This window comes from Erythrolamprus reginae, chromosome 10, assembly GCF_031021105.1.
Source record: "Erythrolamprus reginae isolate rEryReg1 chromosome 10, rEryReg1.hap1, whole genome shotgun sequence".
NCBI classification, from domain to species: domain Eukaryota; kingdom Metazoa; phylum Chordata; class Lepidosauria; order Squamata; family Dipsadidae; genus Erythrolamprus; species Erythrolamprus reginae.
Genome location: NC_091959.1, coordinates 3,891,169 through 3,918,874, shown reverse-complemented (window position 1 = coordinate 3,918,874; position 27,706 = coordinate 3,891,169). Strand labels below are relative to the sequence as shown.

Sequence of the window (27,706 nt, the reverse complement as noted above, 5' to 3'; positions counted from 1 at the left end):
GATGCGAGGGGTCAGTCAATATTTTCACCGCCCTCTTTTTGACTCGTGCAGTATACTGGTCCCCAATGGAAGGCAGGTTGGCAGCCATTGTTTTCTTCCGCAGTTCAAAGGGCATAACAGCAAGCAAATAGAATAGAAATTTATTGGCCAAGTGTGATTGGACACACAAGGAAATTGTCTTGGTGCATATGCTGTCATGGCCATTATGGGTATGGGCACACACACACACACCCGCTCCCTTTTGGTACCCAAGCCAAAAAAGGTTCACCGTCACTGCTCTGCAAGGTCTCCCAACCCTTTTATGAAACAACAGCTTTGTGAGTAGACTGGACTGAGAGTAAGTTGCCCCCAGGACCAAAGTGGACCCAAAACTTGAGTCTCCCCAATCCTCGTCCTTAATGATTACTCTACTCCGGCTTGGCCAGACATTATAGAAACATAGAAGACTGACGGCAGAAAAAGACCTCCTGGTCCATCTAGTCTGCCCTTATACTATTTCCTGTATTTTATCTTAGGATGGATCTATGTTTATCCCAGGCATGTTTAAATTCAGTTCCTATGGATTTACCAACCACGTCTGCTGGAAGTTTGTTCCAAGGATCTACTACTCTTTCAGTGAAATAATATTTTCTCACGTTGCTTTTGATCTTTCCCCCAACTAACTTCAGATTGTGTCCCCTTGTTCTTGTTATTTCTTCATTAGTTGTCTTTTACCACCAACTGATAACACGTGGACAAATTTTAAACACAATATTTCGAGAGGCCTCGGATACCTGTTTGGAAAGGATGAACTTTATTTACAAATGGAAATGTTTCAAACAAAAGGGAAACAAAATGGAATACGGTGACTCCCTCGTGACCCTAAAAGGGGCTCGCCCGATGTCACCGTTGTGAGTTGTGGAAACCTTTACATAAAATGGTTCTTATTCTGTTCACTAAGCTTGCTCCTGACATGGAAAGTCCGTTGCCGGATGCTAAAGCATAAAGCTGATTTCACCTTCAATAAAAACGGATGGAAGATATCCAACAGCTTTTCAATACTACCTACTAATGTTCGGAAGTACTTTAAAAGCATTTTGTCTATTTTAATTACCGAGGATGGAGTTGACTCTAATGTCTCTCTCAGCATCTTCTCATACCTCTGACTTCCTGTGTCTGCGAACACTAAGGACATAAGCTGTGCATATTTCTGCGTAGATACTTGGTCCTGCAAATCACGTTCTTTGTTCAGAGTATCTGGGAACGCTGATACAGATTCCTGAAAATCACAGAAGACAGTGGCTCTATTAGACCTTTTTTTTTTAAAAAAGTCAAATTATGTGTTATCTTTCCCATCATTTCTGTCGAGGCAGTTTGCAAAGGTATTAAACTAGCACACTGGTGTTGTACCCACAGGAATTAATTAAGCACATCAAAAATGAGGAACGGAAGATTCAAGACCACAATGAGCAATTTTAACTCGTTCATTGGCTCAGCCTAAGAATCCATTTTGAAGATCTCATTTCACTATTAGGTGACTGCTCAGGGGGAGGGAAAAGGAGCGGCATTTACACAGCAGTATTTATTTTGGGGTCCATCTTAAGTCTGCATGGAAATCTTTAACATTGATTCTTCATCAGGTTCATCTTCAACATTTTTGTTTGTCCCTGAGACAATTTTGGGCAGCGAAAAGGATCTGGGTGGGATGGGAACCAGCATGGTAAGGGGGCTTGGGATGGAGTCAGCCTCAAGAGAAATTGCATAGGCTGCGTTATCCCTAGAGCAGAGCATCACTATGGGGCTCTGGAGGCTGAACAGAAGACAGGAGCTAAAGATGGCAGGAGACTGGAAGGAAAAACCGGTGAATTCCCATCTTCCTGATAGTTTATTTGTTTTTACATGTATATGCATGCGCAGATGCAATTCTTATTCCTGCCCATTCTCCTTTCATACATTAAAAGAAGCCTTTGTGCAGTGAAGGGCTACCAAAACTTTTACTACCACCCTGTGGGCGTGGCTTGTGCAGGACGCCCTGCATTTTCTTTCAACAACTTTCAGTGCAAATTGGGTGCTCTGGGGTGGAGCTCCATTTTCGCTACCCCACTGCGTTCTCTCTCCACCCACCCACCCCAAATCTGGGCTGTAGCCCACCCCTGCCTTTGTGGAAAAATACGGGCCCATGCGATGTATTCATAATTTCTGGCCAAGCAAATTGCATTATTCAAGCGTGCCTAAATAGGTATCCAGAATAATTCACAGCTTCTTCATTCTCGCGGTGTGTAGCAGACCAAATTCACTGGACACAGCCTAAACAGACATCTTTATTTTTCACCTCTTTATCAGTATAATAATATATTAGAATATTGTGATCTTGCTGATCTTTGTATAAAAACACCCTCCCGTAATAAAAAAGGAAAAAGTTGGAAAAGTCTGAAAAAAATCCAAGATGTTCACAACACATCAGACTTCTCTGTGCCAGCCCCCCCTTTCCTTTGAAATGGAATCCTAAATATAACTGGCCTGGTAAATCTTTAATTAGCACAACACTTGTCACAGATACCCGCCCCATCCTCTTACCATATTCTCCAACGTGGTTTCAGCTTTTCCACTTTTCTTGCAGCTGGTCCATAATTTCTTCTTTGGATTTCTTTATTCGGTTATTTCTGAAAAGACACCGATTTCCATCAGATCCACAGGCCGGAGTTTTATGGGGGGGGGGGGCATATTGAATTGGGGGTTGGGGTCTGGAGGTGTGACTGTCGAGCATCGGAAATCAAGAAATCCAGGCAGTTCAAATAAGTATGGGTTTATGGCAAACTTATGCTCTGGACAGGAATCTGAACTACTAACGGTCAAGGCAAATGGGCTGGACTGTACTTTGGTGAGCATGCAGGGACTTGAAACTAAGGACGCGTTTGACCCTTCCCTCCCTCAGGCCCAGCAGAGCAGTGGTTCTCAATCTTTCCAATGTCGCAACCCCTTAATACAGTTCTTCACGTTGTGATGACCCCAGCCATAAGTCTAGCGCCATTTCTCCCAACTAAGCTGATTGGCAGGAAGGTCAGAGGGACACCCCCCACCCCCTCACTGTAAATGCCTGATTGGTCATATTGTAAAAGTCTACGGAGAGGGGCGGCATACAAATCTAATCTAATAAATAAATAAAAATATGTTCTAAGGTGCCAGACTATAATTTTTTGTTCCTAACACCTTGGGAAATCTGTCTTGTCCTGTGGTCTTAGACGACCCCTGTGAAACGGTCGTTCAATCCACAAAGGGGGGTCCCGACCCCCAGGTGGAGAACCACTGTCCTACAGTGACCATGTTTTAGTTAGAGGATTACTTTTCAGTTTTGACTCCGCTTCTTATTTCAAAAAAAGAAGTGGAGGGAAATAATCCTCACTAGCCATCGCTTTGGATAGTGAAATGAATGCCGTACAAACTTTAATAAATAAATAAATAAGACCCAATGACGATTCAAGGGTTGATGACTACGAAAAAGTGGATTTGGAGCAGGGGGCGTCCATCCGTGGCCTCTTTTAAGCCCTGCGGACTTCAACTCCCAGAATTCCCCAGCCAGCATAGCTCGCATTTGAACTTGAAACGGGCAATGCTGACTGGAGAATTCTGGGAGTTGAACTCCACAAGTCCTACCTTGTAAGCCGCCCTGAGTCTCAAGAGAAAGGCGGCATAGAGCCGGGGTGGCGCAGCAGGTAGAATGCTGTACTGCAGGCCACTGAAGCTGACTGTAGATCTGAAGGTCAGCAGTTCAAATCTTATCAAATCCATCCTTCCGAGGTGGGTAAAATGAGGACCCAGATTGTGGGGGCAATATGCTGGCTCTGTTAAGAAGTGCTATTGCTAACATGTTGTAAGCCGCCCTGAGTCTAAGGAGACGGGCGGCATGAAAAAAAACATTGAATAAATAAATAAATAGAAATTGAATTAATAAATAAAATAATAAATAAATGTGGCCAAGGTTGACTGCCCCTGATTTAAAGGCTGCAAGTCGCTTCTCTACACTTGTCCCTTCCCACCCCCACCTCCTTGCACCAGGTAATGAGTGGAGAATTACTCACTGTTGCAAGCATGGCCACCGTTGCCCTCGATCAGGTGCTCGCCGCGCTCCAGGGCACTGGCCCGTGGGATCTGGCCTTTCCTGGCAAGAAGGGATAAAGGGAGTGAGACAGCAAAGAGAGAGAAGGTGGATAATCCTATTTGGACAGGGAGTCACTGCTCACAGTCACTCATGCCCTCATCACCTCGAGGTTCGATTACTGCAACGCTCTCTACATGGGGCTACCTTTGAAAAGTGTTCGGAAACTTCAGATTGTGCAGAATGCAGCTGCGAGAGCAATCATGGGGCTTCCTAGATTCGCCCACGTTTCTGCAACACTCCGCGGCCTGCACTGGCTGCCGATCGGTTTCCGGTCACAATTCAAAGTGTTGGTAATGACCTTTAAAGCCCTACATGGCATTGGGCCAGAATACATCCGGAACCGCCTTCTACCGCACGAATCCCAACGGCCGATAAGGTCCCACAGAGTTGGCCTTCTCCGGGTCCCATCGACCAAACAATGTCGTTTGGCGGGCCCCAGGGGAAGAGCCTTCTCTGTGGCGGCCCCAGCCTTCTGGAATCAACTCCCCCCAGAGATTAGAACGGCCCCCACCCTCCTTGTCTTTAGCAAATTACTCAAGACCCACCTTTGTCGTCAGGCATGGGGGAGTTAGGATATTACTTCCCCTACGAGTTATGTATGGTATGTTTGTGTGTATGTTTGGTTTTTATAATAAGGGTTTTTAGTTGTTTTATTAAATTGGATTTTTACATGTTGTTTTTTATCGTTAGCCGCCCCGAGTCTGTGGAGAGGAGTGGCATACAAATCCAATAAATAATAATAATAATAAATAATAATAATAATCTGAGGATGATGGTGGCTTTTAGCTTCCCTGCTCATACTTCTCGATGGAAATGACTTAAAGCTATGAATGGCCTGAAACGGAGCATAAAACACAATGGTTGGTGCTCTTGGTGCCAACCTTTCTCAACTAAACACTCTTATAAGCGCTACTCTCGGGACCAGGCAGTTTGCCTTGCTGGAAAATGGAGATGACTCAGCTTTACAGCTTCTCTGAGGTTTTATTTTTATATATTTTTTCCGCCGAGGAACTAAAGCAGCCCGGACCGATTGCAAATCGGCTTCCCACAAGCCCACTGTTCTCTCAGATTAGTAGAGTTTATCCGAGAATGGAATGGCCTGAGCTCTTTTTTAGAAAGATACGAGGGAAATGACACGTCCTGGTCAATGCTTAAAGAGCAACAGCAGGCACGTACGTTCAATATTGGATTACAGAACAGGAACCTCTATTCCGCCCATTCAAACAGCCCCAAATCTCTCTGGGTCAATAAGTGATTTCAGCTACTTTACCTGCAAAGGAAAAAAAAGGCTCCAGCTACCAGGACGCTCAGAACGACCACCGAAGCCAACACGGCAACAAACAACTCCCCTCTTGAGTGGCTTTTGATGCTGGGGAGCAGGATTGCTTCACAACGAGCTCCTGTGTAGTTGTCAACACACCTGAGAACGAACACATAGAGACATAGAAGACTGACGGCAGAAAAAGACCTCATGGTCCACCTAGTCTGCCCTTATACTATTTCCTGTATTTTATCTTACAATGCATATATGTTTATCCCAGGCATGTTTAAATTCAGTTACTGTGGATTTACCAACCACGTCTGCTGGAAGTTTGTTCCAAGGATCTACTCCTCTTTCAGTAAAATAATATTTTCTCACGTTGCCTTTGATCTTTCCCCCAACTAACTTCAGATTGTGTCCCCTTGTTCTTGTGTTCACTTTCCTATTAAAAATACTTCCCTCCTGAACCTTATTTAACCCTTTAACATATTTAAATGTTTCGATCATGTCCCCCCTTTTCCTTCTGTCCTCCAAACTATACAGATTGAGTTCATTAAGTCTTTCCTGATACGTTTTATACGAGTTAGTTTGTGAGCTGAAACGAAGCCACATTATTTTTTTTTCTCAGGTTGGTCCATGCTCGCTCTCCCTCTTAGCTTCCTCGGTTGTCTCTCAGTACAATGAGCATTAGAGTTGTGGAAAGTCTACTTTGTGTTTATTCTTTATTTGATTCATACTCTGTTCTGCAAGAATTCGAAGGCAGCCCGCACGATATGCCTTCCTCCTGTTTTACCAATCCTGAGGCTTTAGATATGTGTTTCTCACCCGTTAGAAATCCAAGAAAAAGTGGACTTCAAGTTCCAGAACACCCCAACCCACAGGCGTGAACTTCAATACTCAGAACGCTGGGTTGGGGGACTTCTGGAAGTCCACGTGTCTTCAAATTGCCCAGGTTGAGAAATACTAGGATACAGACAGTCCTAAATCTGCCAGGCTGAAGATTGTATGACTGTCCTTCCATTTTCTGCATGGTAGGTTTTTTTTGAGTAGACTCAAATGACCGCAGAGTCTGGACATTATGGGCCAGGAACACAGATGTGTCATGATGCCACTATGCAGTTGAAGTTAAAATGCAGGTGAGGCCCATTGTGACTTGTTATGGACACGTATGCACGATCCCATAGGTGTAAGTTTGGTGTCTAAAAATATAAATCTAACCAAAAAAATTGCCCTTTAGCTATTTATTTGTTATTCCAAAAGGTTATTGGAATAACAAAGTACAGTTCTCAACTTTAACAGTTCATTTAGTTGCCTTTCAAGGTTACAGCAGGACTGGAAAAAGTGACTTATGACTGTTTTTCACACTTACAATCCCATGGGATCAGAATTCAGATGCTTAGCAACTGACTCGTATTTATGATAGTTGCATTGTCCCAGGGTCACGTGATCCCCTTTTGCGACCTCAACGGGGAATCCAGATTCACTTAACAACATTGGCAAGGAAAGTTGTAAAATGAGGCAAAACTCACTGAACGAATGTTTCACTTAGCAGGATAAATCTTGGGCTCCATTGCAGTCATAACCCAAGAACTCCCAGAGAATCATCTCCCCCCCCAGAGGTCCGTTCTGCCCCCCCCTCCTCGCCTTTCGTAAGAGTCTTAAGACTCATCTGGGTTGTCAGGCTTGGGCCGATTAGATCTTAGCCCCTGGCCAACGAATGGTGGGGTGATAGCTGTAAGAATGGATATGATCGATTTATAAATTTATTAGGGATTCTAGATAGCCATGGAATTTTAAATTTAATTGGATTTGTTTTACTGTCATTGTTTTTATATGTTGTAAGCCACCCCGAGTCTTCGGAGAGTGGTAGCATATAAATCCTAATAATAATAATAATAATAATAATAATAATAATAATAATAATAATAACAACAACAACAACAACAACAACTGAGCAAGCAAAACTACTGTGGGACTTTCGACTTCAGACTGACGAATTCTGAAGCATAACACACCAGACATTGTGATCGTGGAGAAAAAGAAAGTATGGATCATCGACATCGCAATCCCAGGAGACGGCAGAATTGAGGAGAAGCAGCTAGAGAAATTAGTGAAATACAAAGATCTAAAAATCGAGCTGCAACGACTCTGGCATAAGCCAGTGAAAGTGGTCCCAGTGGTACTTGGCACACTGGACGCAGGGCCAAAGGATCTCAGCGGGCATTTGAAAACCATTGGAATTGACAAATCTCCACCTGTCAATTGCAAAAGGCCGTTTTACTGGGATCGGCAAAGATAATTCGCCGCTACATCACGCAGTCCTAGGTGCTTGGGAAGCGCCCGACTGGTGAAGAAATACGAAATCCAGCATAGTGGATTAAACTTATTTCTAGGGCCAAGATACTCTCTTTTCCTATCTCTGTGGGATTTGCTACTGCGTTGGTTTTTTAAAAGCCTCCATTTTTCACTCGGGACGTATTTAATCTTCTACTAAAATGCCCATTTTGACCACAAAAGTGCAATAACTATTTAGTGCTGAAAGGTAAACAGGAATTATTGATTTCCATCCTGTGCGTTGGATAACAGCATGGTGTAATCCTGGGGACACACATCCGCTTGGTTACATAAGGCTTCCTTGCATGACAGGTCTCCAAAATGAGTGGATTCATAGAAACATAGAAGACTGACGGCAGAAAAAGACCTCATGGTCCACCTAGTCTGCCCTTATACTATTTCCTGTATTTTATCTTACAATGGATATATGTTTATCCCAGGCATGTTTAAATTCAGTTACTGTGGATTTACCAACCACGTCTGCTGGAAGTTTGTTCCAAGCATCGACTACTCTTTCAGTAAAATAATATTTCCTCATGTTGCTTTTGATCTTTCCCCAACTAACTTCAGATTGTGTCCCCTTGTTCTTGTGTTCACTTTCCTATTAAAAACACTTCCCTCCTGGACCTTATTTAACCCTTTAACATATTTAAATGTTTCAATCATGTCCCCCCTTTTCCTTCTGTCCTCCAGACTAAACAGATTGAGTTCATGGAGTCTTTCCTGATAGGTTTTATGCTTAAGACCTTCCACCATTCTTGTAGCCCGTCTTTGGACCCGTTCAATTTTGACAATATCTTTTTGTAGGTGAGGTCTCCAGAACTGAACACAGTATAGGCAATATCCACGGCACCACCTTGATCCAACACATTCAGACATCGCCTCTCAGTATGGGATCCCTTTTCCAGCCGTGATCGGTCAGTGCACAGTTAGGCCAATATGGCTTGGAATTTCCTACTGCATTCTCTCTCTGTGTGTATGTGTGTCTCTAGGGGCTTCCTGGAGGCTTTGTGCCTGGGAAATTAGCTGATGCAGAGGCTCTACAAGACTTCCCTTTAACCAGCACTTTTGCAGCTGGGTTTCACTTTTTTCAAGTAAATAAAACGTAACACCAGGTCGAATCAGCAAGGGCAGCTCTTAGAGGGAGGGAGGGGGGGAGTACTTCTGTCATTTGAGAGTCCTGCCCTTCAGCTAATGCATCGACAAACGGCCATGATTTTGGAAAACCCCACTGCCCTCAAAGCGCAAAGCGTAATTGTCAAACGTTTCGCCTACCTGCAAAAAGGATTGGAAGTAGAAGGGATGGTATAACAGATCCCACCGTTCAGACAGAAAGACCCATAACTGCTGCCACAGAGTTCTTCATGATCTAAAATGAAAGGGGGGGGGGACACTTCTGAAAAACTTCACAGAGAAAACTACACCGTCTGGTCCAGGCGTCTCTGAGAATCAGACATGAACGAACGGGGGTGGGTGGGGTGAAATAATAATCTCTACTGCTCTGAATAAATGAAGCCAGATAACAAATCTTGAATATTATTTTGTTAGTTTTAACATCGAAGCCGTCTCCATGAAAAAGGTGGAGCATCACATGGAGTTGAAAGTGGTGCTACCTTGCACATTAGGTGTGAGAAGTTCTGGCTATTTCTACCCTCCCTGAAAATAGGGACATAAATATGCTTCTTTGGAAGCATGGGAGGTTGTTGCAGGGATCTTTGACCACCCTGCAAATTGAGGAGGGGGGGGGGGGCGATGACTGGCAATTTCCCCTCGCCCAAATTCTGAAAAGCAAAGCCCATTCAGAGCCTGATATTTCCACTAGTCTCTGCCCCTCACAAGTCTACAGAGAGGGGCGGCATACAAATCCAATAAATTATTATTATTTCCCCCCTCTCTCTCCCTCTCTGACTAAAAAGGACTAAAATGAGGGTGGCAAAGTGGTGTCCATGGCAGCTACCAACAGATCAACCATCCTGGCTGTGGCTCCATAAGTCAGGAGGGAGCTGTGCCCTACATCAATACGTTTGGTTTATAGAGTCATAACCTGAATGGCTGGTCCATCCAGTACTGCTCTTTGCTAACTGACTAAACTCAACCAACCAGAATTTCTATTTTTACTCTGGAGACTTTGCTTGGGGAAGACGTTTGCTTCGGATTTGTAGAGACAAAAAGATAGATTTTGCCAGACGTTCATGTTTTAGACAGGGCAGATGTGAGGTTAAGACTGAAACCAGTGTATCCAGGTGCAAATAACAATATTAATGGTTTATAAACTGGTGATTTGTTAGAGATAATGTCTAGATAATGACAACTGGACACAAGAACAGTTTTTTTCCGAACGCCATCACTCTACTAAACAAATAATTCCCTCAACACTGTCAGACTTTCTACTAAATTTGCACTTCTATTCTACTAGTTTTTCTCATCATTCCTTTCACCCATTTCCTCCCATGTTGACTGTATGACTGTAACTTGTTGCTTATATCCTAAGATTTTTTATTAATATTGCTTCTTCATTGCTTATTTGACCCCTATGACAATCATTAAGTGTCGTACCACATGATTCTTGACAAATGTATATTTTATTTTATGTACGCTGAGAGCATATGCACCAAGGCAAATTCCTTGTGTGTCCAATCACACTTGGCCAATAAAATTCTATTCTATTCTATTCTATTCTAGAATTCACGTCTCCCATAAATAGGTACAGTATCTTAGCAAATATCCAACCATGTGAGGAACTAGAAACAAAACAGAGTGAGGCTGTCTCATTCCTACCTTCTTGAATTATCTATTGAAGAAGCAGGGGAATAATTGCAATTGACCGTGTCACTTCAGACAACCCATCCAGAAGACCATAATCAAAGGAAATGAAATCTAATAAGAACCCTCTAAAAGCTTAACTGTCTGATGAATTATGGGACTTGAAGTCCACACGTCTTAAAAGTTGCCAAGGTTGGAGACCCCTGGGATCACCCTCCCTCTTCTTAACTAAACCATCTGCTTGAACTGCAAACTAGGGCAGTGATTTTCAACCTTTTTTGAGCCGCGGCACATTTTTTACATTTACAAAACCATGGGGCACATTGAGGGGGGGTGGCGGCTAAAAAAAGCTTGGACAAAAAAATTCTCTCTTCCTTTCGCTGTATTTCTCTCTCTCCCTCTTTTTTCTCTCCATCCCTCTTTCTTCCTTCTTTCCTCTTTTTTGCTCTTTCTCTCTCCCTCACTACCTCCCTCTGTCTTTCTCCCACCTTCCCTCCCTCTCTTTCTCTCTCTTGCTTTCTTTCTCTCTTGCTTGCTTTCTCTCTCTTTTTCTTTCTTTCTCTCTCTCTTGCTTTCTTTCTCTTTCTTTCTCTCGTTTTCTTTCTCTCTTGCTTGCTTTCTCTTTTTCTTTCTCTCTGAGCTTCGCGGCACACCTGACCATGTCTCGCGGCACACTAGTGTGCCACGGCACACTGGTTGAAAAACACTGAACTAGGGCATACAAAACTTTTGCAAGGCCAATTCTTGACTACAGCTTATCTGTCTGGAACCCGCATTGAACATCGGACATTAATACAATTGGGAATGTCCAGAGATATTTCACGAGAAGAGCCCTCCACGCCTCTTCTCGCAACAGAATAGTTTACGCCACCAGACTTGAAATTTTGGATTTGGAGAACCTAGAACTACGCCACCTTCAGTCTGACCTAAGCATAGCCCATAAAATTATCTGCTACAATGTCCCACCCGTCAATGACTACTTCAGTTTCAACTACAGCAATATCAGCACATAATAGATACGAACTTACAAATCTAATAAATAAATAAATAAATAAATAAATAAAATAAACTGCCCCAAACTCAATTGCAGAAAATACAACTTCAGTAACAAGAGTTATCAATGCCTAGAATGCACTACTGGACTCTGGGGGTTCCTCCCCAAACCCCCAAAACCTTAGACTGTCTACTGTCGACCTCACCCCATTCCTAAGAGTTCTCTAAAGGAGCGTGCATGAGGGCACCAGTGCGCCTACCATCCCTGTCCTAATGTTCCCTTTTATTCGTATCCATTTCATGTATTCATAATCATGTTTATGCCTATATCTATCCTTGTAGGATTTCCTGCCTGAGCAAGAGGTTGGACTAGAAGACCTCCAAGGTCCCTTCCAACTCTGTTATTCTGCAATGATCAAAACTAAACTGTAATTCATAGTTTGGTTCCAGGTTCTGAAGGATCATTCCTTAAATTAAATTAAATATTGCGCTGATTTTAAACGGCAGAAATGAATTACACCCCATATGTAATGAGAAGACCAATATAAGCAACACACTTCTTCATATCCACCAAATCATAATTTGAAAATATTAGAGTTCATCCAGTATATAAAGTACTTTGACTTCTCTAAAGATTATTATTAGCATCACATTCTGACCAGCCTTCAAAACAATCAAAATATGTGAGTTATGCAAAGTATGTTATTTCCAAATAGATACAACTTAATATTAGAATAAACAAAAAGATTAAGGGGATTACCTGTTCGCATATTATTCTGACCACAACTTGTAATTCTTGGACACAGGCTGTTCTTCAAAATTTGCCCTGCAGAAGTGGGAGGGGTGACAAATCCTTGTTTTAATCCAAATGTCTCCTTTCTGATTAACTGCTGCTTGGGTTAAACATCAAAATGGAATACATTACCTTACTCGCTATAGATAATGAATGATTTTAATGTTCTACATGAACTCAATTAATTTTAAATATAATGGCAAATCTTCCTTGCACTTGGCAAAACTTTGTTGGCTTACTGGTACTAACTTGGAATTTTTTTAGGTTGGTTTGTTCCAACTGAATTGTTAGATTCCTGGAAATCTTACAATAAATAAATGAGCATGTTCAAACACGGCATAGATTCTTGAGATGATCTGATGAATTAAATTCACCCAGTTGATTCAGAATTAACCCTACATTTTAGCTGCTATACAATAAACCTTTTCTGGGAGTTGAGTTTTTGGGGTAGAGCATATCCCGATGATGTCATGTCAATGTGTGTTGCACAGTGTGGTCATTTCCTACAAGTTGAGGTAATACTTTGATTTTAGAAACATAGAAACATAGAAGTCTGACGGCAGAAAAAGACCTCATGGTCCAACTAGTCTGCCCTTATACTATTTTCTGTATTTTATCTTAGGATGGATATATGTTTATCCCAGGCATGTTTAAATTCAGTTACTGTGGGTTTATCTACCACGTCTGCTGGAAGTTTGTTCCAAGCATCTACTACTCTTTCAGTCAAATAATATTTTCTCACGTTGCTTTTGATCTTTCCCCCAACTAACTTCAGATTGTGCCCCCTTGTTCTTGGGTTCGCTTTCCTATTAAAAACACTTCCTTCCTGGACCTTATTTAACCCTTTAATATATTTAAATGTTTCGATCATGTCCCCCCTTTTCCTTCTGTCCTCCAGACTATACAGATTGAGTTCATTAAGTCTTTCCTGATACGTTTTATGCTTAAGACCTTCCACCATTCTTGTAGCCCGTCTTTGGACCCGTTCAATTTTGTCAATATCTTTTTGTAGGTGAGGTCTCCAGAACTGAACACAGTATTGCAAATGGGGTCTCACCAGCGCTCTATATAAGGGGATCACAATCTCCCTCTTCCTGCTTGTTATACCTCTAGCTATGCAGCCAAGCATCCTACTTGCTTTTCCTACTGCCCGACCACACTGCTCACCCATTTTGAGAGTGTCAGAAATCACTACCCCTAAATCCTTCTCTTCTGAAGTTTTTGCTAACACAGAACTGCCAATACAATACTCAGATTGAGGATTCCTTTTCCTCAAGTACATTATTTTACATTTGGAAACATTAAACTGCAGTTTCCCTTGCTTTGACCATTTATCTAGTAAAGCTAAATCATTTACCATATTACAGATGCCTCCAGGAATATCAACCCTATTGCACACTTTAGAATCAGAATTCCATCACTGAATTCATCTAAGATCGTCAGGCCAAGCACTACTGTATTAAGACTTTAAAGAGCTACATGACCCTTAATCAAATACTTCTGCTTACAATTAAATTTATTTATTTGGATTTGTATGCTGCCCCTCTCTGTTTTATTTTGGATTTGTATGCCATTTTGTTGCTTTCTAAATAACTGGGTAAAGTTAATCCTATTAAATGACCCACTTAATTATCTTAATATCCATTTCTGAATTTGTGTAGATTGTGTGAATTGTGTACATTACTATTTCCTATTTGGTATTTGCATTTTTTTAATGCTAAACAGAAAAAATTGCCATAAGATTTAAGTGAGCAAATCATTAAGGTTAAAAAAGAGAAAAAACTTAAAAGTTTGAGGCTGCAATACAACTTAAGCTTCAGGGCCCTCTAGCTTCTCCAACTATGGTTAGCAGAACGGTAATTAAAAAGGGATGGAAATGACCATCTCCATGGGAATTTCCATCCTATTTCAATTATTGTTCTGCCTTATCTATGGGTAGAAACTAAACGAGGAGAGAAGCAACTTAGAACTAAGGAGAAATTTCTGACCCTGAGAGCAATTAACCAGTGGAACAACCAGCCTCCAGAAGTTGTGAATGCTCCAACACTGGAAATTTTTAAGAAGTTGTTGGATAACCATCTGTCTATTTTTGTCCATATAGTCGGTATTTTGAGATTTTGTTCGTAGGGTTTATATGCTAAACTATATATTAATATATAATTAATATACTTATTGCCAGAGTTCTCAAACTTTATAAGATTACAAGGCTGGCACAGTCACAACCAAAATCAAAACTTTGGAACCAATTTGGACAAGGCTCCTGCCTATTTTAAGGTACTCCGTTTTTTATACATTTATTTTAACTTTTTATGTGTTTTATTTTTTTAAGATCTTTAAGTAGCACCATTATTATACATTCTTTTTTATAATCAAATTTATTTATTTTATTTTATTTATTTATTAGATTTGTATGCCGCCCCTCTCCGCAGACTCGGGGTGGCTAACGACAGTAAAAAGACAACGTAAACAAATCTAATATTTAAAAAAAATCTAAAAACCCCAATTTAAGAAATCAGTCATACATACAGTCATACTATGCATAAATTTTACAAGCCTAGGGGAAGGGAATATTTCAATTCCCCCATGCCTGACGACAGAGGTGGGTTTTTAGGAGCTTACGAAAGGCAAGGAGGGTGGGGCCAACTCTGATATCTGGGGGGAGTTGGTTCCATAGGGTTGGGGCCGCCACAGAGAAGGCTCTTCCCCTGGGTCCCGCCAAACGACATTGTTTAGTCGACGGGACCCGGAGAAGGCCAACTCTGTGGGACCTAATTGGTCGCTGGGATTCGTGCGGCAGAAGGCGGTCCCTGAGATATTCTGGTCTGATGCCATGAAGGGCTTTATAGGTCATAACCAACACTTTGAATTGTGACCGGAAACTGATCGGCAATCAATGCAGACTGCGGAGTGTTGGTGTAACATGGGCATATTTAAGAAAGCCCATGATTGCTCTCGCAGCTGCATTCTGCACGATCTGGAGTTTCCGAACACTCTTCAGATGTAGCCCCATGTAGAGAGCGTTACAGTAGTCGAGCCTCGAGGTGATGAGGGCACGAGTGACTGTGAGCAGTGACTCCCGGTCCAAATAGGGCCGCAACTGGCGCACCAGGCGAACCTGGGCAAATACAAGCATCTAAGGATTATTCATTACTTGACTGCGCCCCCGAACATCTTTCTAATTTAGAGAGACCGCTGGCATAATGAGCAAGGTATAAGTTTAATAAATAAATGAATAACTTTTGTACACACTTCCAGGAGGACTCTTTAAAGAAATGCCATGTGATCTTTTGCAACACACAACTGCAGGTAGGGTACACCAGCTCTTGGCTATTTTTAGTCCTCTTCCTGCAGGTCGGTTCAGACGAGTCCCTAAGGAAAGTCGTTCCCCTAGCCCGGAAAGACCTTTCAATTTGCTTTAGCAAACACTGGACATAGTTTTCTCATACCAGTTGTTGCAAGAGTATGTGAACATTAGGAAATGTCATAATTTCTGACATCTACTTAAGGCATTTATAATGTACCGGAATATTACACAAGTACACAACACAAAATCCCCAGGAAACACCAAGGAGGGCAATGTTACTCAACTCTGGCAAGTTTAAGCTCTGTGGAATTCTGAATTTCCAGAATTCCCTAGCCAGCATGTCCTAGTCCCTGGGGAATTCCCAATCTGTAGGCAGGTTTGGGAAATTCTGGGAGTGGAGGTTCATGCAATTGCCAAGGTTGAGAAACACTGAAGGATGAGAAAGGCAGCGTGAAGGAACTCTCCAAAATCAAGCTCAGAAAGGAGGTTATTTCTACGCAGATAAGGTTTGAATTCATTTTATTTTAGTGGTATTATAGGTGTTTTAATTTTTTTATACATCCTGGGACCCACTGAGAATCACAGGACTGCACGAGAAAGATATTCAGCGAATAAGTGTGCATAGAAATAATTGTAATCTAATTAATTTAGTTATAAATTTGTTTTACACAAACTGGACGGGTGAGAACATATTAGCATGCTCACTCTATTGTCATTTCCAGCTATTACTTCTTCCAAGTTATATTAGGGCAAAAAAAAACCCTAGATATTTACAAGAAAGATCTAAGATTGGATAAATTGTTGATTCAAAGTATTTAAAAGCCTAGTTACGAAACCATAATGCACGTTTAAAAAGCAATTTTACACAAATGTAGTCCCAAATAGAATGAACTGATTGCAAGAGAACTCATTTTCAGATATATAATATTTTAGCCCGAGGGAGTTCTTAAAAAACTCCCTCAGGCTATACTCCGCTAAAAACATATTAACTTACATGCTGTTTTCTTCAAATACCGGTATATATTTGCCTGTGTTTTTTAAAAAGAAAAATATTTTCCTTATTTCTGCAGTAATGTTTTGAAAAACGGAAGAAGGTAAATAGAATAACACCGTGTGACCTTTCTCTTTGTATAAACTTTGCTGCAAGACATTTACACCGGAACTACCTCTCACTGCTTAATTAATCATTGGATTATATTTTAATTTTGTGGACCCTGAATTGTCCATATTTAATTCTTCACTTGAAGTATGTTTACCTTTGCATCGAAGAACCTATGTGCATGGCATTGTTGTGAAAATTAAATGGTTGAAATGACCTCTGCTTATCCAAGAAGGATAATTGAATACAGATTTTATCGATAAGAATTCTATCATTAATTTGTCAGAAATGTAGGGTCTCCTGCTTGGGGAGGGGTGTTGGACTAGATGACCTACAAGGTCCCTCCCAGCTCTGTTAATCTAAACAACTAAACATCCATAGGAGAACAGTATCTTATACTTACTCTTATCACTATAACCAAATACTGGTGCTCCTTGCAAGGTGATTTGATGCCTTCGTTGTCCCTCTGCGTCTGCTGATTCTGCAATACAAAGATGGAAACACAATTCCTTGTGTGTTATGTAAGTCTGGGCCCCGTTTTGCCTCGTGGCTTTTTTCTTATGCCTCATCGACCTTCCAGATAGGTAAGATAGTGCAGTTTTCAAAAGAGCGGAGGAGCGGCATCAGTTAGAACGAAACAAAAGAAACGGAAAGAGGCTAACCTGGGGGGTGAATATCCCAAACGCTGGCCCCACATCAAAAACCATGCACCTCCAACGCTCCTTGCTCTTTGCCAGATTTGGCATTATGCACCTGATGCTTCAAACGCCGGGGATTTATAGGACGGCATTGTGGAACGTGGGTGAGTTTGACAGACACTCTGAGTATACCCAGAGGCCAAGTATGGGCAGAAGAACCGCCCATTTTGCTCTCCGGGAACCGAAGGCATGTCAATCTCCGAGGAGACTTTGATCATGAAGTGAAAATGCCCTGTCACTGACATTTGCAGTGAACTTCAGAGCAGCACCCAAATAGCAACACAAACAACACAACACAAACGGGTGGCCCTGTTCTCTCTAGTTACCAGGTTTGACAGGCGTTTAATTCCCTTTGAATCTAGGCGGGTTTTCAGGCTCCAAAGAAACCCCGGCATGGAATTATACAATAGCCCTTATTTGCAGCTCCTTAGGTCACTGCCCTTCGGACAGACTAAGTGTTATTTATGTGACAAGGACATTTTTACCACCTGTTTTTCACATCTGACCCAGACGGATTCTGAGACAGAGGATCAGGGGAGCGAGATAGAAGAATTATGCAGTTTCACGGAAGTGTAAAAGACGAGGGAACTGGGCTGTTCAACTCCTCATCCACCCAAAGAGGTATGGAATAAAGTACTAACTTCCCAAGCATTGTACCAATATTGTTTCACATTCCTACCTAAAAATAATGAGACTGACAATTTGAAAGTGTTGAACCTAGCTAAATTTAGACTGAAAGTTTTTGGATAAGGAAGGAGAGTCAGGAAATGACCACATATTATTTTAACATTCTGAATTCTATAATCACATATAAACAGAGTTGGAAGGGACCTTGGAGGTCATCTAGTCCCACCCCACCCCCAGCCAAGCAGGGGATCTTACATCATTTTTGCAGATGGCAGTTCAGTCTCTTCTTGAAAGTCTCCAATGATAAAGCTCCTACGATTTATGAAGGCAACTTCTGTTCCATCAGTTGATTGTTCTCACTTTCAGAAAATTCCTTCTTATTTCTAGGTTGAATCTCCTTGGTCAGTTTCCATCCGTTATTGTTTGTCTGGCCTTCAGGTGCTTTGGAAAATAGCTTGACCCCTTCATCCTCTCTGGGGCAGCCCCTCATATACTGGATCATTCCCCTGGTCCTTCTCTTTGCTAGACTGGCCATGCCCAGTTCCTGCAATCTTTCATCGTATGTTTTAGCCTCGAGTCCCCTAATCATCTTGGTTGCTCTTCTCTGCACTCTTTTCAGAGTCTCAACATCTTTTTAATAGTGTGGTAAGGTCCCTTCCAACTCTATTATTATTGTTGTTGATGTCGTTGTCATTATTATTGATTTTATTATTTTTTATTTATTCGATTTGTATGCTGCCCCAGTGGTAAAAACAGCATGTGACAATCCAATAGTAAAACAGCTAAAAACCCTTGTTATAAAACCAATCATACATACAAACATACCATGCATAAAATTGTAAAGGCACAGGGGGAAAGAATATCTCAGTTCCACCATGCCTGACAACAGAAGTGGGTTTTAAGGAGCTGACAAAAGGCAAGGAGGGTGGGGGCTATTCTAATCTCTGGGGGGAGTTGGTTCCAGAGGGTCGGGGCCGCCACAGAGAAGGCTCTTCCCCTGGGCCCCGCCAAACGACATTGTTTAGTTGACGGGACCCGGAGAAGGCCCACTCTGTGGGACCTAACTGGTCGCTGGGATTCATGGGGCAGAAGGCGGTCCCGGAGATAATCTGGTCCGGTGCCATGAAGGGCTTTATAGGTCATAACCAACACTTTGAATTGTGACCGGAAATTGATCGGCAACCAATGCAGACTGCGGAGTGTTGGTGTAACATGGGCATATTTGGGAAAGCCCATGATTGCTCTCGCAGCTGCATTCTGCACGATCTGAAGTTTCCGAACACTTTTCAAAGGTAGCCCCATGTAGAGAGCGTTACAGTAGTCGAACCTCGAGGTGATGAGGGCATGAATGACTGTGAGCAGTGACTCCCGGTCCAAATAGGGCCACAACTGGTTCACCAGGCGAACCTGGGCAAACGCCCCCCTCGCCACAGCTGAAAGATGTTTCTCTAATGTGAGCTGTGGATCAAGGAGGACGCCCAAGTTGTGGACCCTCTCTGAGGGGGTTAGTAATTCCCCCCCCCCAGGATAATGGATGGACAGATGGAATTGTCCTTGTTGTTGTTAATTTATTTATTTTACATAAACCTACTACTCCTAATCGGATTTGTTTGAAGCATCTTCCAGAATTCTAGATGAAGCCATGGAAAAAATAATGTGTATACTGTATCTTGCATTTTGGAAGTGCAGCTATGGTAACTAAATGCACATACCAACCAAATCTCAGTTTTTGCATGACAGATAGGAATGCTATGGGGGGAATGTATGGTTCCTGAATCTCTCCCAGCAACTGTTCCTCTTGCTGAAATATTTTGTGTAGGAAATAATCTTTCTATCCGGAACTGACACGGTGATTCACTTTGTTTGCAAAACGATACCACTTTACTTGAAATCTTGTCATAAAAATACAGTGATAAAAATCCGCTGACATAGTCCACGGAGTATTCAGAATATAGTCTCTAGCCTCCCTTAATTTTCAGATTCAGCAAAAATATGTGACATATACATACATACACTGCTCAAAAAAACAAAGAGAGCACTTAAACAACACAATATAACTCCAAGTAAATCAAACTTCTGTGAAATCAAACTGTCCACTTAGGAAGCAACACTGATTGACAATCAATTTCAACTGCTGTTGTGCACATTCAACTTTGTACAGAACAAAGTATTCAATGAGAATATTTCATTCATTCAGATCTAGGATGGGTTCTTTGAGTTTTCCCTTTATTTTTTTGAGCAGTATATTTGGCCAGAGGGGGGGGCTTCCTTCGCAGAGGGGGGAGGTTGTTTCACTAGCGGATTGCTCGGTGGCCCTGGCCAAGCAAATGCTAGATCAACAATTATCTCCTCATTTCCCCATTTGGGGTTAAAATGACAGAGACCCAGCAATGCAAGAATTGAGGTGTGTGTGTGTGTGTATTTGTGTGTGTGTGTGGAGGGTGTTATTGGATGGTTGGGAGAAGGCCAGAGAGGTAAATACCATTGTTTGCCTCAAGACAGAGTTCTTATCTTACAAAGTCCTTCTTTTGTTTTTGTGGCTTCAACCTTGAAAGCATCCTCACCTTCAAGGCGTTGAGAGTTCAGTCCAGCTGATTAATGAACACAGCATGGACACAAGGGCTCAAGGCAGAGCTCTGGGCAACAACGAGGGCTTTTCTCAGGCACCACTGAGGAATCCTGACCGGTGCTGCTATCCCAGGGTTAATAGGAGCATTTCCAACCCTTTGATGCAGAGGGGAGGAAAAGCAAAGGTAAGGCTTTTTCAACTCACCTGTGAAAACAAATGCCACGGAGACATGGGGATAAAGATTCACGAAGAATATTTTGGTACCAGTAGGTCTTTTTTGGGGGGGAGGTTTCTGAATTTTGGGGGCCTAAACTTGGGGGGGGAGGGGGAGAAAAACAGTGGATGGAAACTAACCAAGGAGAGAAGCAACCTGGGATTAAGGAGAAACTTCTTAACAGTGAGGACAATTAACCTAGGGAACAGCTTGCCTCCAGAAGTTGTGGGTGCTCCACTATTGGAGGTTTTTAAGAAGGGACTGGATATTCTGACTTGGTATGGGTACGGGGTCTCCTGTTTGAGAGGGGGGTTAGACTGGATGTCCTGCGAGATCCCTAACATAAATAAATTGATTTTTCAAAAACGTTGGAAGACAGGCCACAAAAAATCCAACAGATATATAGTCCCCCAGGACTTGACTCAAGAGTTGACTATTATAAACATAATAAGTTAAAAATGTCAAATATTTGCAACCAGATCTCCCCTGCCCAATAAGTGCAGCTTATTCAATGCCAAACCTGAGTAAGAGAAACCGTCCCTACATTTATCCTTCAAAACTGCAGCTTGTTTCCTTCTGTTGTCCCAGATTCTTTATTCTTCAGTCAAATATGGGTGTATATCAGGGGTCCCCAAACCTTTTACACAGGGGGCCAGTTCATTGTCCCTCAGACTGTTGGAGGGCCGGACTATTAAAAAAAACCTATGAACTTTGTTCTAGTATAGTTTTAATTTTTTCCCAATATTTTTGGGTGGTTTCACATGTCCACCAGATGTGGTAATATGTCCAAACTAACAATGGAACTGCAAAACAAGGATGAGACAGATTTCTACAAAGCTTGGGATAAATGGTACCTCTGGTTAAAAAAAAGGAATTATCTAAAAATTACCCATCAAGAAAAATATCCAACAAAAACAACTTGAAAAAATAGCAATTTACATCACAAATCATAACATCAAACTGAAACAACAAACTGTAAACATCGATCGACACAAACTCCAACTTTACAAAGAAAATAAACCCCTAAATGAATTATATATATTGGCACTAAAAACTACATTCAAAACATATCAATAAAGCCTTAGGGTAAAACACACCAACTACGAGCTCAAACTACAGGCCGCAAATCATGAAAGACCCAGCTTTAACGCTGGTTTTCGCTCATCTAACCCCCCCTCCTTCTTCTCCCTATCCTCCTTCCTTCTATATCTACTTCCATCCCTTCACAACCCCCTTCTCCCACTCCCCAATTACTACATAAGTAGAGTGTAAAAAATGTACAATATGCATATCTCTTTTGTCTTTCTGTATCTGGTTTTTATTGTATATATTTAATAAATTTATTTTCAAAAAAAAAAAACAAAAAAAAAACCTATGAACAAATCCCTATGCACACTGCACATAACTTATTTAAAGTAAAAAACAAAATGGGAACAAATCCTTCCTTCCTTCCCTCCTTCCTCTCCACTTCTCTCTTCCCTCTTCCTTTTCTCTCATTTGTTTCATTTTCCTCTCCCTTGTTCTTTCCCTCCATCATTTTCTCATTTTTCTCTTTCTCTCTCTCTCTTCCCATCTCTCCCTCTTCCTTTCTCTCTCCCTCTCTATCTCTCCCTCTTTCTCTTTCTTTTTTTCTCTCTGTCCCTCTCTCTTTCTCTTTCTTTCTCTCTCTCTTCTCTCTTTCTCTCACTCACTCACTCTCTTTCTAACTCTCCCTCTTTGAATCTCTCACACTTTCTCTTCCCCTCTCTCTATTTCTCCCTTTCTCTCTCTCCCTTTCTATCTCTCCTCTTCATTTCTCTCTCCCTCTCTATTTCTCCCTCTTTCTCTCTCATTATATCGATCGGTAAAATCTCATGTGCTGCCGCGGGCCGGTTAAAAGACCGCAGTGGGCTGCATCCGGCCCGCGGGCCGTAGTTTGGGGACCGCTGGTGTATATATTTTGATCGACCCTGGCGTGGATAAGAACAGGTACCGATTTGGAGGCTTCGATACCTTTGCCATAGGACAAAACGCCTCAACTTTGGCAAGTCCAAGATAGATGGACTGCAACTCCCAGAATTCTCCTGCTTCGCATGGGAAGTTCTGGGAGTTGAAGTCTTCCCATCTTCTATCCATCCTCAATTTGCCAATGTTGAGAAACACAGCCATAGGATAATGATTTTGCTTATTTCACTAATTCATGCTTATTTCTCCACTTTTTATATTTTTTATTTATTTTTATTATATTCATTTGTCCAATACAGAAATACATAGGAAGAAAAATAGACATGTAGTAATATATATGAGGGTGAAGGTTAACTTAGAGGAGAGGATATATGAAAGGAAGAGAATATATACGATAAGTGAAAGAAAGGAAAGACAATTGGACAGGGGACGAAAGGCCCACCCGTGCACTTATGTACGCCCCTTACTGGCCTCTTAGGAACCTGGAGAGGTCAATCGTGGAGAGTCTAAGGGAGAAGTGTTGGGGGTTAGGGGTTGACACAATTGATGAGTTCCATGCTTCGATAACTCGATTGTTGAAATCGTATTTTTTACAGTCAAGTTTGGAGCGGTTCTTATTAAGTTTGAATCTGTTGCTTCTGTATGATCTACCCAGCTTCCTCTTCCGTGAGAGATCCACTGTCTATCATAACTGGCGTTAGAAGTGCTGTGGATTACAGATTTAATTTGTGCAGGTTCGTATTTTCGGCGTAGTTTTGTTTTCTTTAGATGCTCAGTCCAGGTTACCAAGGGGAGGTGGGAGAGAAAAAGCACAACCTTGAGGCCTCTTGGGGCTTCCAGGAAGGTGGTATTGTGACAGCAAGATGATATTAACTGATTACAGGCCGGTTTTACTAGAGCGAGAAAGCCTTTTGTAGATAGTTTCTACTACATGTCACGTCAGCCATTTCTCTCGGTCAACAGATTGTTATTGCTTCTCAAAGCAGACAGGACAATTGTTAAGAAATTTGAAGATAACAAGAGGAAAGTAGAAACCAGGTGGTTTCATGCCTACCGATGTTTCTGCCTCTTGAAGGGCATATGTAACATCCATTACTATAAGCTTAACTGTACTCACTCTGCAGTTTTATTGAATTATGGCTAGCTGACATCTAAGTAAGCGTGCGTACACTCAAACCTTGCTTTTAATGACAGAACTGGGTTATTGTTTTTAACAACGCAATAAACAACCTGACAAAGCTCTACCTGAACAATCATAACAGCATAAATAACAGTTTTATTTGTGGACAAATGTTCTTTCCACTATTGAAATCATGCCTAAGGGAGGAGATGGCGAAGCTGGCGGAAAGACGACCCAGCTGGTGACTGGCAAGGCCTTCTGCTGACTTGTGGGGGGCTGCAGATGGCCCCAAATTATCCATCCCAACACTTTTTTCCATGGTCTTGAAAACTGGATTTTAAAAAAATGATATTGAGAAACGCTGAATCCTGGCTTCCAGTATGAGGCATGGAGGCAGCAACTTACTGGGATGCTGCCCACAACCATAATTCTAATGTACAAAGGGAGCTACTGCTGTTTAAAAGACTAAGGCTGGAAGGGCGAGACTCAGCAAATAATTTGAAACATGCTAAACGCAGTGGGGGGAAAATCAGATGACCTAAGCAAATGCAAATGCATTGTACAATAATCGATTTACAAGTACGCTGTAGATCAACACAGAAATTAATGGTCTGTGCGAGAGAATTTTCTGTGTGTCTGAAAAAGCCATATTCTAAAGGGCGTAATAATTATTTCAGTTAACAAGCAAAAAAATGTGATTGATTAGCCACCAGGCATGTTCAAGTTACCAAATTTGCATTCTGGAAACATTCCCCCCCTCCCCCCCCGAAACATTTAATTTAGAATAAAGCAACAAAGAACTTTTAAACACTTTTAAGACTTAAATCTTATTATTTCGGTCCTAGAAGTGATCGGTCAAAAATGAATGACAGCCCTTTAGCGCCTTTGTGCCGTATTCATATTTTTTCCTCATCTTTATTATTATTAGATTTGTATGCCGCCCATAACTGTTGAATTTCAAGCAAGAGAGTGAAGACATACTCTCCCAATTAATGAACGATGTTCTATTCTTGATATACATCCTAAGTAAGGATGGCGGAATTTATTTCTACCATCTCGGGGATTAGAATCTCAAATTGACAGAAGGGCCCATCTGCACAGTCCAGCTTTGAACAAAAAGGAACGGTGGCTCACCTCCATTAAGTGAAGGTGAAGTAGCCAAAGACGACATCATGTGTCTACACATTTGCACTTTCACTTCTGTGACAGGTAACTGGATGTGAACTTTATACCGATTGGTTTGTGGGGTGCTCCAAGGACTAAGCCGCTTCCCACTGCAATTTCTGGTAGCTAACTCTAATTTACTGCTACTATTACTACTGCAACTACTACTACTACTACTACTACTACTACTACTACTACTACTACTTCCACCTCTTCCTCCCTTTCTTCTTCTTCTTCTTCTTCTTTTTATTTATTTTTTTATTCTTTGTCCAATATACAATACATATGGAAGAGAATAGACATTCTTCTTCTTCTTCCTCCTCTTCTTCTTCTTCCTCTTCTTCTTCTTCCTCTTCTTCTTCTTCCTCCTCCTTCTTCTTCCCCTTCTTCTTCCTCCTCTTCTTCTTCTTTTTCTTCCTCTTCTTCTTCTTCCTCTTCTTCCTCCTCCTCCTCCTCCTCCTTCTTCCTCTTCTTCTTCTTCCTCTTCTTCTTCCTCCTCCTCCTCCTCCTTCTTCCTCTTCTTCTCCTTCTTCTTCTTCTTCCTCTTCTTCTTCCTTTTCTTCCTCCTCCTCCTTCTTCCTCTTCTTCTTCTTCCTCTTCTTCTTCCTCCTCCTCCTCCTCCTTCTTCTTCCTCTTCTTCTCCTTCTTCTTCTTCCTCTTCTTCTTCTCCCTCCTCCTCCTCCTTCCTCTTCTTCTTCCCCATTATCTATCCACTGCATTTTCCACATGTTTCCAACCCATACAGTCCTGAGATTTCTTTTGCCAGTTGCGCCTGCCATACTTGCTGATGACCCCAACCCATCTTGCTTTAAGTCTCTTTCGTGGAACTCTCTTTATTCGGTGGGATCAAACAATTTAACAAATTATTATGAGCTCCTGAATTCCACATTGATCTTAAAACAAATCGGACAAAGTCTGCCTCCAGAAAAGTTGCAGCATTTCCCTGGAGTTTGGGTACATTTATTAAACTTAAAAAGACAGCCCTCTGATGTTTGTCATGGAGAACTCGTTATACGCTGAAACAGCGTCAAAGCAAATATCTCCATTTCCTACAGCAAAGGAGAGCTGGGTTTTTGCTTTTGTTTTTTAAATGGTGCTTTAGCACATAATCTGTTGGAGCACAGAATAATGTGATTCCCGCTGCAACGTGCCACTGAAAGTATGCTTGCGCAGCAAATGCGCAATATTCCTGACTCGGCACAATAGTAATGATCTGGAAACAGAAGGAGAGACTCCGGGAAGCCAAGAATTTCCCTCCTAAGCTGTGCAGCTGGCAAACGAAAGCAGGAAGGTGACTGCCTGCCGTACGTTAAGATATTCCTACAGGACCGGTAGTCCTTGACTTACGACCCACAACCAAGCCCAAAGTTTATGTTGCTAAGGGGAACATTCATACAGTGAGTTTTGCCCCGTTGCACGACATTTCCTCTTGTTAAATTAGTGGCACGGTGGTTAAATGAATCCGGTTCCCCATTGACTTTGCTTGTCAGAAGGCTGCAAAAGGGGGTCATGTGACCCTGGGACCCTGCATCGTAAGTACATGTTTTAAAGCCCTGCATGGCTTTGGACCAGAATACCTCTGGAACCGCCTTCTACCGCACGAATCCCAGCGGCCGATAAGGTCCCACAGAGTTGGCCTTCTCTGGGTCCCGTCGACCAAACAATGTCATTTGACGGGCCCCAAGGGAAGAACCTTTTCTGTGGCGGCCCCGGCCCTCTGGAATCAACTCCCCCCGGAGATTAGAACGGCCCCCACCCTCCTTGTCTTTCGCAAGTTACTCAAGACCCACCTATATCGTCAGGCATGGGGGAATTAAGACATCTCCCTAAGGCTTTCTTATATTTTATGTTTGGTATGTATGTGTTGTATGGTTTTTAAATTGTTGGGGTTTTTTAATATAATTTTATTATTAGATTTGTTCCATTGTTATATTGTTTTTATTATTGTTGTGAGCCCCCCCCCGAATCTTCGGAGAGGGGCGGCATACAAATCTAATAAATTGAATTGAATGTCAGTTGCCAAGCGTCCAAATTTTGATCACGTGAACAGTAGCGGGTTGCTACTGATATGGGCCACACCATTGCTCTGGTACCAGAAATGGAGCTATGTGTGCAGCTCTGGGTGACCAGCAGGCACATGTGTGCGCATCCAAATGGAACTTTGCTTCTGAGCATGTGCAGGAAGCAACGTTTTGTGAGAGGACATGGAAGCAGACACGCAAGATTTTGGTGGGGTTTTTTTGCTTTCGCACATGCGCATAAGCAAAAAACCACCGAAATCTCTCTCCTGCACACATGCACAGAAGCAAAATCTCGCTCGGATGCGTGTGCACGCACGTCAGTGACCCAGAACTGCGTGCGGAGTGCACCGGAAGTGGAGGTAAGTAGGAACCCCTGCCTGCACGTGACCACAGGGATGCTGCAAGGGTCGTAAGTGTGAAAAAAATATCCTAAGTCACTTTTTTTCAGCGTCGTTGCAAACTTCAAATGGTCACTAAATAAACTTTTGTAAGTTGAGGACAATGTAGGACCTACAATTGAGCCCACGATGTTGGCCATAAATTAGGACAGTCGTAAAGCATCACCGTGTGTGACCAGACGCAATTTTATGACCTTAGAAACATAGAAGATTGACTGCAGAAAAAGACCTCATGATCCATCTAGTCTGCCCTTATACTATTTTTT

General features: G+C 42.0%; 1 protein-coding gene across 1 annotated transcript; it reads right to left on the bottom strand.

Annotated features, from left to right (window-relative positions):
- Positions 1–772: 772 nt before the first annotated feature.
- NRG4 (neuregulin 4) lies at positions 773–17,506 on the bottom strand. Its single transcript, XM_070762270.1, has 8 exons — positions 17,348–17,506; positions 17,089–17,166; positions 12,250–12,379; positions 9,009–9,102; positions 5,409–5,558; positions 4,059–4,138; positions 2,557–2,642; positions 773–1,258 (listed from the first exon to the last, which is right to left on the bottom strand). Exons 1-7 carry the CDS (start codon positions 17,429–17,431, stop codon positions 2,629–2,631), a joined length of 630 nt encoding a protein of 209 aa, XP_070618371.1. The 5' UTR covers positions 17,432–17,506; the 3' UTR covers positions 773–1,258; positions 2,557–2,628.
- Positions 17,507–27,706: the final 10,200 nt, after the last annotated feature.

Excerpts from the sequence above, each read along its gene's own strand:
- NRG4 (XM_070762270.1), bottom strand. The coding sequence starts at position 17,431 with ATGCCAAATCTGGCAAAGAGCAAGGAGCGTTGGAGGTGCATGGTTTTT. Across the intron at positions 17,167-17,347 it reads TTGGGATATTCACCCCCCAG|AATCAGCAGACGCAGAGGGA; the intron begins GTTAGCCTCTTT and ends TTTGTATTGCAG. Across the intron at positions 4,139-5,408 it reads GCCTTTTTTTTCCTTTGCAG|GAAAGGCCAGATCCCACGGG; the intron begins GTAAAGTAGCTG and ends CCTTCTTGCCAG.